This window comes from Stigmatopora argus, chromosome 19 (genome assembly GCF_051989625.1).
Source record: "Stigmatopora argus isolate UIUO_Sarg chromosome 19, RoL_Sarg_1.0, whole genome shotgun sequence".
Classification (NCBI taxonomy): Eukaryota; Metazoa; Chordata; class Actinopteri; order Syngnathiformes; family Syngnathidae; genus Stigmatopora; species Stigmatopora argus.
Genome location: NC_135405.1, coordinates 13543220 through 13555340, shown reverse-complemented (window position 1 = coordinate 13555340; position 12121 = coordinate 13543220). Strand labels below are relative to the sequence as shown.

Sequence of the window (12121 nt, the reverse complement as noted above, 5' to 3'; positions counted from 1 at the left end):
GCCATTTGAAATGATAAGAGTTCTCTTAAAATGGCATTTGAAATTTCATTGCCATTGAGGGCGATCAATGTCCAAAATATCGCACCCTTAAAAACGGCAATTTTAATGTTTACTTAGGTTCTATTTGTCCTCTGAATGAAAGTCGCTCGCAGTCAAAGTATAGATGGTGGCTGTCAGTAATTTGGCAAGCACTTGCATTTATGCGCAAGCGCGCTTACGACAGAGAAAGCCAGCGAGCGAGCGAGTGAGAGAGAGGCAGAGAGGAAAAGTAGGCGTGGCCTCAAAGGCACCAACCAGACGTTCATCCGAGATCAGGTTCAATCAAGCTTGCGTTCCTTGAAAAGCGCAACCTCTGTTTTTTTTTAACATGCTTCATAGCGTGTGTCCAAATGATTGGAAAATATTTTAGACCCACTTTTGAAACCAGAAATGTGACTTGTGAGGATTGACGGCTGTCCAGGACGGAGGCGGCACTCTGTAAAAGTTGTCCAAAATGTCTCCCCACGGCAATGAGGACAACCTGGGTCGCACCAGATAACACTTTGACCATTTTGGACCATTTTGCGTCAAGATGGACCCGAAACGATGCTTCTTGTCCGAGACGGCTTTTTGGATCGGCTCGCTGCTCTTCTGCCACGCAGGTACGTAACTTAAACACAATTAAAATATTTATTTTCCATAGCTAGATAGGTCGTGTTAATTATTGTACATGACAATGTTTGACACAACTTTTTATCTCCTGACAAAACATTTAAACACGTGACAGTTTTATTTTAGTGGAGTGTGTTTAAAGAAAAAAAGTTATGTTATGATCAAATGTAGACATGTTTTTTTTACTGTTAAAAATGGATTTAAGGATTTATTTTGTCCCCCTTGGTTTTAATATTTGTTTATTCTGCTTTGATAGTCAATGTTTTATTCATTAGCTACTAGTGGACGTCAATCACCGTCAATGTTATGAAAAGAGTCATAATTCCCTTGTGTAGTCAAAATGCAATTTATTTATTATTTTTACTTTTTACGCCGCAAGCCTGCAGGCAATCCAATTTAAGCAATTTGAGTGTCTCTGGCTTGAAAAGCTGCTGACTGCGCCCTGCAACCTTCTCCATTGTTGCGCTGCCAATAATATATTTATATATACGGCGTACGAGGGTGCAGGCTCATTTGGAGTGTCCGACGTTCTCGTGGATTTCAAACAATCGCCACTTTGGAATTCGCAGCATCGCTCGGCCTGCGTTGTTGGCGTGCACACCTGTGCGCCAACCCGGTAAAAGCCCTGCGGCGAGGCCATTAGCATGAGCCATAAATCACGGCTGCGCATTAGAATGCACGTTGACGGAAACCCTCACGCCAAATATCACTTGAATTTGACTAAAGAAGAAGATTGGATGACTACTTTGTAACACTACTGTTAGTCATTCAGCATAAGAATGCTTTCTCTTTTGTAATGCTACTTCTAGTCATGCGGCATATTAAGGTTACTTGCAAAGCTACTTTATGTAGCTATATGCAACTTTTTTGTAAGGCTTCATTGTCACGTAAAATATGAAGTTGTGCTTACATTTTAATGATACTTAAAGTCATGAAGGACATATTTTGTTTAAACTACTTTTAGACATGTAGCATAGAAAATTGCGACTATTTTGGAATGCTAATTATATCAATTCGCTATATATTCACTATTTTGTAATAATACTTCAAAAGTTTGTAATGCTACCTATAGTCATGTAGAATAGATAATCATTTAAATGTTATTATCATCAATTAACATGGAACCCATAGTAGTATTTCTGCAAATAAAAGTTTTTTGCTTGTAGCGCTGTGCCAGGATAAAACGCACTCGCATGCCGAGGACCAACTCTTCAAGACGCTGTTCGCCGGCTACAACAAGTGGTCGCGACCCGTGCCCAACATCTCCGACGTGGTCATCGTCAAGTTTGGGCTTTCCATCGCGCAGCTGATCGACGTGGTAAACGCGGCTTTTCTCCCCAATGTTCCACGATTCGTATTATTTTTATGCACTCTTTGTAATTGTAATTTGATTCCATTCGCTTGCAGGACGAGAAAAATCAAATGATGACCACCAACGTTTGGCTCAAGCAGGTGGGAAGAAACAAATCACAAACTCGTTGGTTTGCGGGGTTTTTGTCTGACTGACTGATTCTCTGTAACGGGACAGGAATGGAACGATTACAAACTGCGATGGAGGCCGTCGGATTACGACAATGTGACGTCCATCCGAGTTCCGGCGGAGCTCATTTGGGTTCCGGATATCGTCCTCTATAATAAGTGAGTTGTTTACGATGATAGTAGCGTGTGGGAGGAGTTACTATATTTAAAAAAAACTAACTTCTAAATATATACTCATCTGTTGGAAAGCAGGCAGACAATTTAGAAAAATAAAATGAATACACAGTAAAATAAATGAAGAGGAAAAAATACAATTGTAGTACAATAGGAAGCTATAAAGTTAAATATGGTTTCAAAAACTGTTTTGAGATCATATTGTGTGGTTGAAATGATTAATATACACCAAGGAAGAATAGGACTCTTTATCTTCCCCTCCAAAAATCGAGAACTTTTCATACGCTATTATTATTGTCAGAGCCGCGACTGTGCCGCCATCTAGTGAATGATGGCGCTAGAGGACGGTTTATTAGGTACAGACAACCACATAAGAACTGGACCAGCGAACTTTAATTCAGCTATTGTGCGCGGTCACAGACGTTGAATCCGTATTTTCTTCTTCCCTGCCGTCTCAACAGCGCCGACGGCGAGTTCGCGGTGACCCACATGACCAAAGCCCACCTCTTCCACACGGGGGCGGTCCGCTGGGTCCCCCCGGCCATCTACAAGAGCTCATGCAGCATCGACGTGACCTTCTTCCCCTTCGACCAGCAGAACTGCAAGATGAAGTTCGGCTCGTGGACCTACGACAAGGCCAAGATCGACCTGGAGCGCCTGGAGGCCTCGGTGGACCTCAACAACTACTGGGAGAGCGGCGAGTGGGCCATCGTCAACGCGGTGGGCACCTACAACACCAAGAAGTACGACTGCTGCCACGAGATCTACCCGGACATCACCTACCTGTTCATCATCCGCCGCCTGCCGCTCTTCTACACCATCAACCTGATCATCCCCTGCCTGCTCATCTCCTGCCTGACCGTGCTGGTCTTCTACCTGCCCTCCGACTGCGGCGAGAAGATCACGCTGTGCATCTCGGTGCTGCTCTCGCTCACCGTCTTCCTCCTGCTCATCACCGAGATCATCCCGTCCACCTCGCTGGTCATCCCGCTCATCGGCGAGTACCTGCTCTTCACCATGATCTTCGTCACGCTCTCCATCGTCATCACCGTCTTCGTCCTCAACGTGCACCACCGCTCGCCCAACACGCACGAGATGCCCCGCTGGGTGCACGCCGTCTTCCTGGACGCCGTGCCCAGGTGGTTGTTCATGAGGAGGCCGGCGCCCAACGCCAGGCGGAGGCGCTCCGTGGCCGAGAGGCGGCGGGGCGGGGCGGCGCTCCCGAGGGGGCTCAGCACCTCGGACGTCTGGAGGACCGAGGACCTGGAGCTGGGGACCCTGGCCGCCTATCTGGCGCCCGACGGGCTCCGGGGAGTCCCGGCCGTCCCCTCGCCGTTTTCCCTATCGCCCGCCGTGGTGCGGGCGCTGGAAGGGGTGCACTACATCGCCGACCACCTGAGGGCCGAGGATGCCGATTTCAGTGTGAGTACGACCCTTCTTCCCTTTTGGCCACGTTCCACCCCATTAGGAAAATGCACCAAAGCAGTTGAATCAGTAGTCCAGAAGACCAGGGGTGTCCAAACCTCTGTATTTTGCTAAACAGATCATCGGAATTGGGTAATGACTACATTGGGTTTTTAACTCTTTACTCTCTAGTCTAGAGCAAGGGTGTTAGACTCGAGTTGGTTCGCGGGCCGGGTTAACGTCAACTCGATTTCATGTGGACCGGACATATATACCGGTCCTGTATATATATTCTTTTCAGTATAGTACGACTTATGTTCCTACAAACATACAAAACAGTTTTTTGTAAGCACATTTTGATGGCAAATTTGCACGTTGCCAGGTGAAAGAAGACTGGAAGTACGTGGCCATGGTGATCGACCGCATCTTCCTGTGGATGTTCATCATCGTGTGCCTGCTGGGCACCGTCGGCCTCTTCCTGCCGCCGTGGCTGGCCGGCATGATCTAAGCACGGACGCCTCTCATTTCCTAAAACACTTTGAACCACTTTATTCCAATAGCGCCTGTTCTAGAATACATTTACAACGGAGGGAGGTCCTCATTCCGCCTTTTGTTCTCGGGGCAGAACGGGCTTGGCCAGGTTGGCGCGCACGCGGGCCTGGTCCACGGCGTCCAGCATGTTCTTGCTGTCCACGGCCAACCCGTGGGCGGCCGCCAACATCTGCTTGCGGCACTCGTCCCGCAGCGACGTGATGGCGTTCTGCTGCGCCAGTCGCATCTTGCTGATCAGCTCCGCCATGTCGTTGTTTAGCAGCTTCTGGGTGCCCTCGATCTAGGAAAAAAATATATATATATTTACGGGGTCAATTGATTTAGTGGGATTTTTTTTTTTTAATTTCCAATATTTAATATTACTAACCGCAACTCATAATTTAAAAAAAAATAAAAATCAAGAACCGTATTTTTTGCACCATATGTTTGTGCTCTATGGTCATTTATCACCGCCTAGTTTAGCCAATTAAGCACATGCTTTAAAAAGATGCGTACCTCAGTGTGCACAGACTCGTGCAATGTGGGGAGTATTTCGTCCACGCTGCTTATCAGATCTCGCAAGGCCATTCCCACCGACTGACCGCCATCAAAAAAGCAGATTTTGCCACAGTCCGTTAGCGTCGAAATGGCAATAAGCGCAAAAACCTTCTCACCTGCACGATGGCCACGTACTGCTCGGGCGCAATTTCGGGGATGTCGTTCTTGAGCTTCACCACCACTTTGACCACGTTCATCACGCACTTGTAAACTTGATCGTCGGAACGGTCCAGCTCGGCCGTGCGCGCCGGCTGAATGGCGAGGGAAAGTCAATTGAATCGGAACCGTAAAAAAAAAAGGTTTAAAAATCAAATTGTCGTTTTAAGGCGGGAAGCGAACCTGCGCTCCGAGTCGAGGGGGCTTGATCGGTGGTCCTGTCAAATGCAAAACATTGGATGATTGAAAAAAAGTCTTGTATTTATTACATTTTAAATTTTGTCTCCTGTAGCTTTAGCTTTTTCATTCAAAAAAGGTTTTCTGTACAGGTCAAATCTATTTGAATTTCATCTTTTATTTGAACTCCTATACATTAAAATGTTTTATATACAGATTAAAGGGAGTGAATTTTTGTTTTATTTCTATTTTTGATTTTGTGAAAATATGTAGCCATATATTTTCACAAAACCATGCCATCAGTAGGATCATCATATTCTTTTTAATAGTATTTTCAATATCATTTTACCTGCAAAATTCATTTAGAAAGGTTTTTGGACTTATTTCTATCTATATTAAAAAACGTAATACAATTTTATTCATTTGTTTACATAACGTTACACTGCATTGTGTTGTGCCGCATTGCTTTGTTATGCTACATCGCATAGCGCTACGTGACGCCATGTCACGTAGCGATATGCGACTTAGCATTGCACTGTCATAATGTCACATTATTTTTTTCATCATGCTCGCATCTCACTGTCCTGCATTTTCATTTTTTTTTCCACTTACCATTTTCAGCATCTTCCTCATTGGCCTACAAAGAAAAGAGAAGAAAAGCGGCAGTTGCAAACCTCCTCGTGGATTCCGCGCCGACTCTTCGAGCCAAGTTAAAAAGGTACCTTTTCTATGGATGGTTCTTCCGGTCCCATGGGGTCCTGGAAAAGAAGGGGCAGCTTCATTTGATAGCAAATCACCGCGCAGCCTCTCTTTGGCACGTGGATTCGAAGGCAAGCCGACGGCTGCTTTTTGCCCACCAAGAGTCGCTCCTCCTTCTCCAGCCACTTTTCGTCGGCCGCCATCTGCGCCTTCTGGCGCCGGAGCGTGTCGTGCATTTTCTCCCGCTCCGTATGCCAGAGGCGCCGGGCGTCCTCGGGGCTGTTGGGTTCCGGTCGGGGGAACTCGTTCTCCTGTCGGGGGGTCAGTCACGGGTCACTCGCAAATTTGGCTAGCATTTCAATAGAGAGGGTTTTGGAGGCGTTTGTACCCCCATGCTGCGTCGCCGCGGGGATCGTAGGGGCATCGGTAGCGTTTTCATGGAGTTAACGGAATCCACGGGCGACTGGTATTCGCACCGGCCGGCTAGGTCCGGCGAGCTAGCGCACAAGGATTCGTTCAACTGTGCGGAAACGGAGAAAAAATGCTAAATTCTCCATTCAGACCAGCCGGCCAGCAAATAGTCCAGATTTGTTGTCCACTCGGTACCTGAATGTGCAAACCGATGCTCAGCGTGTTCCCAAATCGGCCCGGTTTCTTTCTCGAGGGCTGCGGCCGTAAGAGGTTAGGGTTAAAAACGGCGGTCTCGAACCGACCGCCGGGCGTCACGTCTACCTTGGGCGGCGCCTCGGCGAAGCTGAACTTGGTGTCGAAGATTTTGGTGGAGCGCGCTCGATCCCGCTCGCGCTCCGCCTCTTGTTCCTTCTCCATCTTGTGAACGTCACTAGGAAAGAAAGGCCAGTTGTGGTTACAACTTGGAGTTTAGAAAGTGCACGGAAGAAGAAAAGGCCAGCCCACCTGATCTTGACTACCAGTTCGGTGAAATTGGGCCTCTCCCTGGGATCGTAGGACCAGCAACGGGTCATGAGCGAGTAGAGCGCCGGCGGGCAGTGGTCGGGCTTGGGCAGCCTGATGCCTTGCTCCAGCTGGTTGATCACGTCCCGGTTCTCCAGCCAGAAGAAGGGCTGCCGACCCCGGCTCATGATTTCCCACACGCACACGGCTACGGGCACAGATACCCGTCAGTCCGTACGAGAAGGTCCCGTCCGTCAGAGTCAGACCTATCGGGTGCCCACCGAACATCCAGACGTCGCTGGCCGAGGTGAAGCGTCGGAAGTTGATGGATTCCGGCGCCATCCACTTGATCGGCAACCGAGTCACCGAGGCTGCGGTTTTTAAAAAGATTGCTCAAAATTGTTTCTGTCCCTTCTAGACAAAGAAGTGGGACGTCTCCAACTGAGGCGGGCTCGCCACTCGCCTTTGTAGTACTCTTCGTCCTCAATGTATCTGGAAAGGCCGAAGTCTCCCAGCTTGACGCAGTCGGGACTGGCCACCAACACGTTCCGGACGGCGATATCCCTACGCCCCGAGGCTCGAAACGATAAGAATGGCAAACCGGCGGCGAAAGCCCAATGGCTACTGACCTGTGGACCATGTTGACGCCTTCCAAGTAGACCAGCGCTTTGCAGATTTGCAGGCTGAACAGCACTACGGTCATGTTGGTCAACTCCTTCTGCTTCTGCGTCAGGTAGTTGCCCAGCTGTCCGCCGGCACGCCCGCCGATTAACATTAACTTCTCCACCCGAGGCTTCCGTTCACGCCCGGCCCTCGCCCGGTCTCACCTCGCCGTACTCGTAAAGCTCCATGACGATCCAGACGGGGTTTTCCTCGATGATTCCGATGAGCTTGACGATGTGGGGGTGATCCAGGTTCTTCATGATGACTGGCCATGGATGAGTGAAGAATGAGCCATTCATTTCCGCTAGACGGCGGCGGCGGCCAAACGTACCCGCTTCGCTCATGAACTTTTCCATGACGTCAGGCGAGCAGTCCTTGCACGTCTTGACGGCCACTTGTACCCGCTCGCCGCTCTGACGGCGCCCAGCGAATTCGATTGGGAACGTTTCGTAGGTGACATCAAAAGCGGCCGTCCGTCGTTACCGTGGAGGTGTAAAAGCCGTCGTAGACTTCGCCAAAAAAGCCCTCGCCCAGGATTCGCCCGAGCGTGATGTCGCCGCGGTCGATGCCGTACTTGACCACTTTGCAAATCAAAAGCGCCATCGTTCAGGCCACGGACTTCCGATCCGGTGGGGGCGGCGGCGACGGCATGGCTCGACGCCACCCACCTGATCTGGGCCGTTCGTCCAGAATCTCACAGTAGATATCGGAACCTGTCGATCATTTTCACAGGGGTTTTTGACGGGAAAAAAAAACACTGCACAGAAGAGAAACCAAAGAAGAAGAAAACCCTACCCATGCTGTGTCGAGTGGAGCCGGTGTCTCTTCTATTCGGAAGAATCAGAATTAAAGGGACGGAAAGCGTCACATTATGGGACGTTAGACTCACCCTGTTGGAATCTCGGGGAGGGAACTCCGCGTGCTGGAATCTAAAATGGAAAATATACACCATGAATTAACATTGAAAATTGCTTGTCATACTTTTAGGCAAATGGAGAGAAGAGCAAGAAAATGGAATGGCGTCACCACCCTCTGGCCTGAAGATAATGGACTCCTCCGAGTTGTGCTCCAAGCGCCAATAACCGTCGATGAGATCCATCATGTTCTCGCCCGTCGCCACCGAGGCCACGTTGATGGACAGCCGCTGGGCGGGGCCAGCACAAAGTCAGACGCTTGGGCCCGTGGAAAGCTGGCGGCGCTTTTGGCGGTACGTACTTGTCTGGCACCTTCCACGTCAAAATTGATGAGAGCTTTCCCGTTGCCCACGGGCAAACATTGCACTTTTTTGATTTGCTTGAAGTCGGCCAGAAACACCGGCTGACAAAAAAAATACCCCACGGAGGTTTTACAGCATTTTTCAAGAAGATTTCTTTTTTTCGTCGATTGCTCACCGCCGCGTTTTTCTGCGTACGCTGCCGGATTCCCCTCCCGCCGATAACCAGCTCCACGGATAAACTCCAGCCTTGCTGTCGATGGAAAGGCCCGGCCAGGCGTGAATGGCGGCGCCATCTTGCAGGGTGGCGTGGGCACTCACCACCAGCTCGCAGGGGAAAACCTCCTCGTCGTAACTGGCGAATTCCTTGAGCGTCCGGAAAAATGTCACCATGCAGTCGTCCTCCTTGAGGGTGGCGAACTGCTGGAACGTTTGCTGGATCAGCTTGCGGAGCTGTTTGGACTGAAACGTAACGTAGTGAAAAGAAAAATCCAAATAAATGCAATACTTCTTCTAAAGGTTTGACAGCTTTACCTTCATGCTATTAATCAGTTCTGAAGGGAAGAAAAGATGCAAGCCCACTTCTTTTCTTTACATAGGTAGAAAAAAAGGAAGTCAAGACCAGCTTTCTTGTTAAAAAGCCTCCAAAAAGTGTCCAACTTACTCAAGCAGCTCAAAGTTGGACTTTTTCTCAAGCCCTTTGGCGTTCATGTCCTTGTAGAACCTCCTGAAACCAACGTAAAACCTTATTTAATGCCAAACGTTTACCAGGTAGACAAGTCCAACTACCTGATCTCCAAGCAACCCAGCTGTAGCGCCATCCCTTCGCTAACCTTGCTAGCGTGGTACTGCATGTAATCACTGCGTACCTGCCACAAAACCCCTCAAAAATCTTAGCAAATCATGACTGTTTTTTGCATTTGATGTGATCTTTTGTCCATTACCTGTTGGTAAAAGTACACTAACGTGGATCTGTCGTCCTTGAACTTCTCCAGGAAGTTGACGGGGATGTAGCGGATGCGCAGGTCGTACCTGTGGACCAAAGGAGGAGCCGGGGAAGAGCGCCGGTCGGACGACGACGACGAGGAAGCCGTTACCTCCACTCGGCCTCCACGTGGTGGCTCTCGTAACGGCGCTCCACCTCGCCGACGGTCAGCTCGGGGTGCAGCCAGTGGAGCTCCTCGGACTTGAGGTGCTTGAGGAGGAGGCCGAAGCACCCCGAGTGCTGCACGTCGGGTCCCAGGCGACCGCTGATGAGGATGGATCGGATGATGGCCTGAAAGGTAAGGGGCGACTGCTTCTTCACGCTACTTCTAGTCAGGTAGAGCGTCAAATCAAACTCCCCACGCACCTCAAAAAGACATGCATGTTAGGCTAATGCTAGGCTAAATTGTCACTAACTGTGAGTGATTTGTGTCCTGCCTGGTGACCGTAGTTAGCTGGGATAGGCTCCAGCACCCTTGTGAGGCTAAGCGGGTCAGGAAATGAAGGAAATCAGTGGAGGTCAAATCAAATCCATCAGAATTGAAATTTTAAATAAAACCCTGAGACCAAGTTCAAGTGTTGTAATATAAATACGTATTAAAATAGTGAAAAATTGACTAAACTAAAATGTTAAAAATAAATCAATGTAAAAATCAAAGTTGATAAACACTGCCCTCTATTCATACATATGTAAAATCAATACCTAAACATTGAATTAAATAGATAAGAGTTCTTTTGAGGTGTTTCCATTTGAACCGTCGTGCAGGGAGTGCGTTGTACTGATGGATGATCCGATTTTTCATTTTTACGGCTCTAAAAAACGCGAGTTGTGCTCCAAAGCAAACAAACAAAGCCAAAGCCAAATCACAACCCAATCCGCCGTCAAACTCCCCCCCCCCGGCAACTCACCCTGATTTGCCAGGAGCCGTCGCATTTGACCAACTTGAAGTTCTTGCCCAGGTTGTTGTTGGTGCAGAAGCACACCTTGAGGATCTTGACGGGCCCGCCGTCGCCGGCCTCCGAAGAGCGGCGAGAGTCGGCGCCCCGCTCGTCGCCGCCGCTCTGCCTCGGGCTGGGCGCCCTCCAGGACAGGGTGTCGCCGGACATCACCTCGTACATGTCGGCGGGGGTCCGGGGCGGCCTGCTCCTCCTCACACCATCCTGAGCGGACATTACTGGTGAGTGGCGCCCGCCCTTTCGCCACGTTTAAGACCCGCCCCCCTCCCCGAACCCAGCCACTCTTTTTATTCGCCCGTCCAAATAGGTTTGGCGTCGGCCGCGTTCCTCTCGGCCTTTTGTTTTGTTAGCCTGAGGCCGCGCATTCCCCGATAGGGCTGCGCTGAGTGTGTGTTTTGCACCGGCGCCCCGGCCGGCCGGCGTAGGCGCAACTAAAAGAAAAGCAAAAAAATTCAAGATGCCATTTGACAGGAGATGGGCGTCCAATCCAAATGAAGCGTGAGGGTTGACAGAAACGCTAAATTATTGGTTATTACGCTCCAGTTCTGGCTAGTATTGCTTTTTTAAAAAGAGTATTTTTTAATAATACAGCTATTTTGATTCATTAATATACTGTAGGTCTATTAGTTTGAAAATGTAAATCAATTTTTAAGAAATATTTTTTGATATCAGTACCTTTTATGCACAATAATGCTGGCCTGATGATTATTATTTTTTTAAATAAAAATAGTTGCTTAAAAACGTACTGCTTAACGTCTCTACAAGATGAATGGTGTATTTATTGCACCGTTTATTTTGGACACAAAGTGGACTTGTTTTGGTAACAAAAAAAGCATTCTAGGAAGAACTTTGTATCCCCAAATAAAGTTACAAATGACATACGTACTCTCAGAAAAAGTCTTCTTCACGCGACAATAGTCCGGTCAACCCTCCCAGTTAAGTTAGCTTGGACGTCTATGGCCGTCCACGTCAGGGAGGGGTTAAAATGTGTCAAGTTGACTCCGAGCCGTGAGCAAGCGTTGGAATGTGGCGGCTCGTGCGCTCACCTGCACGGACTTGCACCGAGCAAAGTTCTCTTGGAATAAAATGGCTGCTAAAATCCCACTTTTTACTCATTTCCACTCTTTAAATCCGTGGCTTTCGCATTCAAACACCCATAGCGACCGCAAAAGTGTTTTTTTTTTAGGAAAATCCTCCATTTCTTTGCCCCCTTTTGTAGCCTCTACCTGCACGTTTGTAGAACGTAGGCGTGTTTTTACAGATTTATTCAACGTACAAGTAAAGCAAAGTTTGGTTATTAAAAGAAAGACTCTTACCTGAAACTGTTAAATCTGTTAAGGAGTTTAAAAAAAGAAAAGGTAATCCCTTCTGCGAAAGAGCCCGATTAGACGGAATGTTGGCCTCTCACTCCGTCTGTTTAAGGAAGGTGGGATCATGTACTTCCTTATTGTCGAGGGGGAAAAAAAGGAAAAGCAGACAGCTCGGCGATGGATGCGCATTCTTACATATTTTAAACATGATTAAGAAAAGGGAAAGGCAAAACCGAAACAGATAGTTTTGCGT

The 12121-nt window shown here is 48.5% G+C and overlaps 3 protein-coding genes across 5 annotated transcripts in view; 2 read left to right on the top strand and 1 right to left on the bottom strand.

Annotated features, from left to right (window-relative positions):
* Nucleotides 1-124: 124 nt before the first annotated feature.
* chrna2b (cholinergic receptor, nicotinic, alpha 2b (neuronal)) lies at nt 125-5463 on the top strand. The gene is made up of 6 exons (XM_077587399.1): nt 125-641; nt 1818-1969; nt 2059-2103; nt 2180-2289; nt 2766-3726; nt 4091-5463. Exons 1-6 carry the CDS (start codon nt 572-574, stop codon nt 4214-4216), a joined length of 1464 nt encoding a protein of 487 aa, XP_077443525.1. The 5' UTR covers nt 125-571; the 3' UTR covers nt 4217-5463.
* On the bottom strand, nt 4233-11981 carry ptk2bb (protein tyrosine kinase 2 beta, b). Of its 2 annotated transcripts, XM_077587393.1 has the most exons (31): nt 11875-11981; nt 10511-10762; nt 9715-9893; nt 9562-9649; nt 9407-9486; nt 9282-9344; nt 9152-9206; nt 8939-9079; nt 8796-8870; nt 8620-8721; nt 8434-8548; nt 8294-8333; nt 8200-8231; nt 8073-8117; nt 7888-7985; nt 7736-7817; nt 7569-7669; nt 7371-7486; nt 7205-7305; nt 7023-7112; nt 6745-6949; nt 6562-6670; nt 6436-6495; nt 6218-6349; nt 5988-6140; nt 5853-5888; nt 5743-5767; nt 5137-5171; nt 4914-5048; nt 4756-4836; nt 4233-4540 (listed from the first exon to the last, which is right to left on the bottom strand). In XM_077587393.1, the coding sequence occupies exons 2-31, from the start codon at nt 10718-10720 to the stop codon at nt 4307-4309; spliced, it is 3018 nt and encodes a 1005-aa protein (XP_077443519.1). In that variant the 5' UTR covers nt 10721-10762; nt 11875-11981; the 3' UTR covers nt 4233-4306. The 2 variants fall into 2 exon arrangements, with proteins under 2 accessions (XP_077443519.1, XP_077443518.1); XM_077587392.1 differs by having other exon boundaries at nt 5853-6140.
* The window catches only part of bmf2 (BCL2 modifying factor 2), a 30654-nt gene continuing 24115 nt past the window's right edge, over nt 5583-12121 (top strand). For both annotated transcript variants that reach the window (XM_077587407.1, XM_077587408.1), the window contains exons 1-4: nt 5583-5848; nt 8392-8611; nt 9613-9900; nt 10562-10779. The gene's annotated coding sequence lies outside the window, so the exon portion shown is untranslated. The remainder of the gene's footprint in view (nt 5849-8391; nt 8612-9612; nt 9901-10561; nt 10780-12121) is intronic.

What these genes read in the sequence shown, in the direction of transcription:
- chrna2b (XM_077587399.1), top strand. Translation starts at nt 572, where the DNA reads ATGGACCCGAAACGATGCTTCTTGTCCGAGACGGCTTTTTGGATCGGC. An exon ending in GCTGCTCTTCTGCCACGCAG is followed by an intron (nt 642 to 1,817) that starts GTACGTAACTTA and finishes TTTTGCTTGTAG; the next exon opens with CGCTGTGCCAGGATAAAACG. An exon ending in CCGAGGATGCCGATTTCAGT is followed by an intron (nt 3,727 to 4,090) that starts GTGAGTACGACC and finishes GCACGTTGCCAG; the next exon opens with GTGAAAGAAGACTGGAAGTA.
- ptk2bb (XM_077587392.1), bottom strand. Translation starts at nt 10,720, where the DNA reads ATGTACGAGGTGATGTCCGGCGACACCCTGTCCTGGAGGGCGCCCAGC. An exon ending in GTACGCAGAAAAACGCGGCG is followed by an intron (nt 8,722 to 8,795) that starts GTGAGCAATCGA and finishes TTTTTTTGTCAG; the next exon opens with CCGGTGTTTCTGGCCGACTT. An exon ending in ACGTGGAAGGTGCCAGACAA is followed by an intron (nt 8,549 to 8,619) that starts GTACGTACCGCC and finishes GGCCCCGCCCAG; the next exon opens with CGGCTGTCCATCAACGTGGC.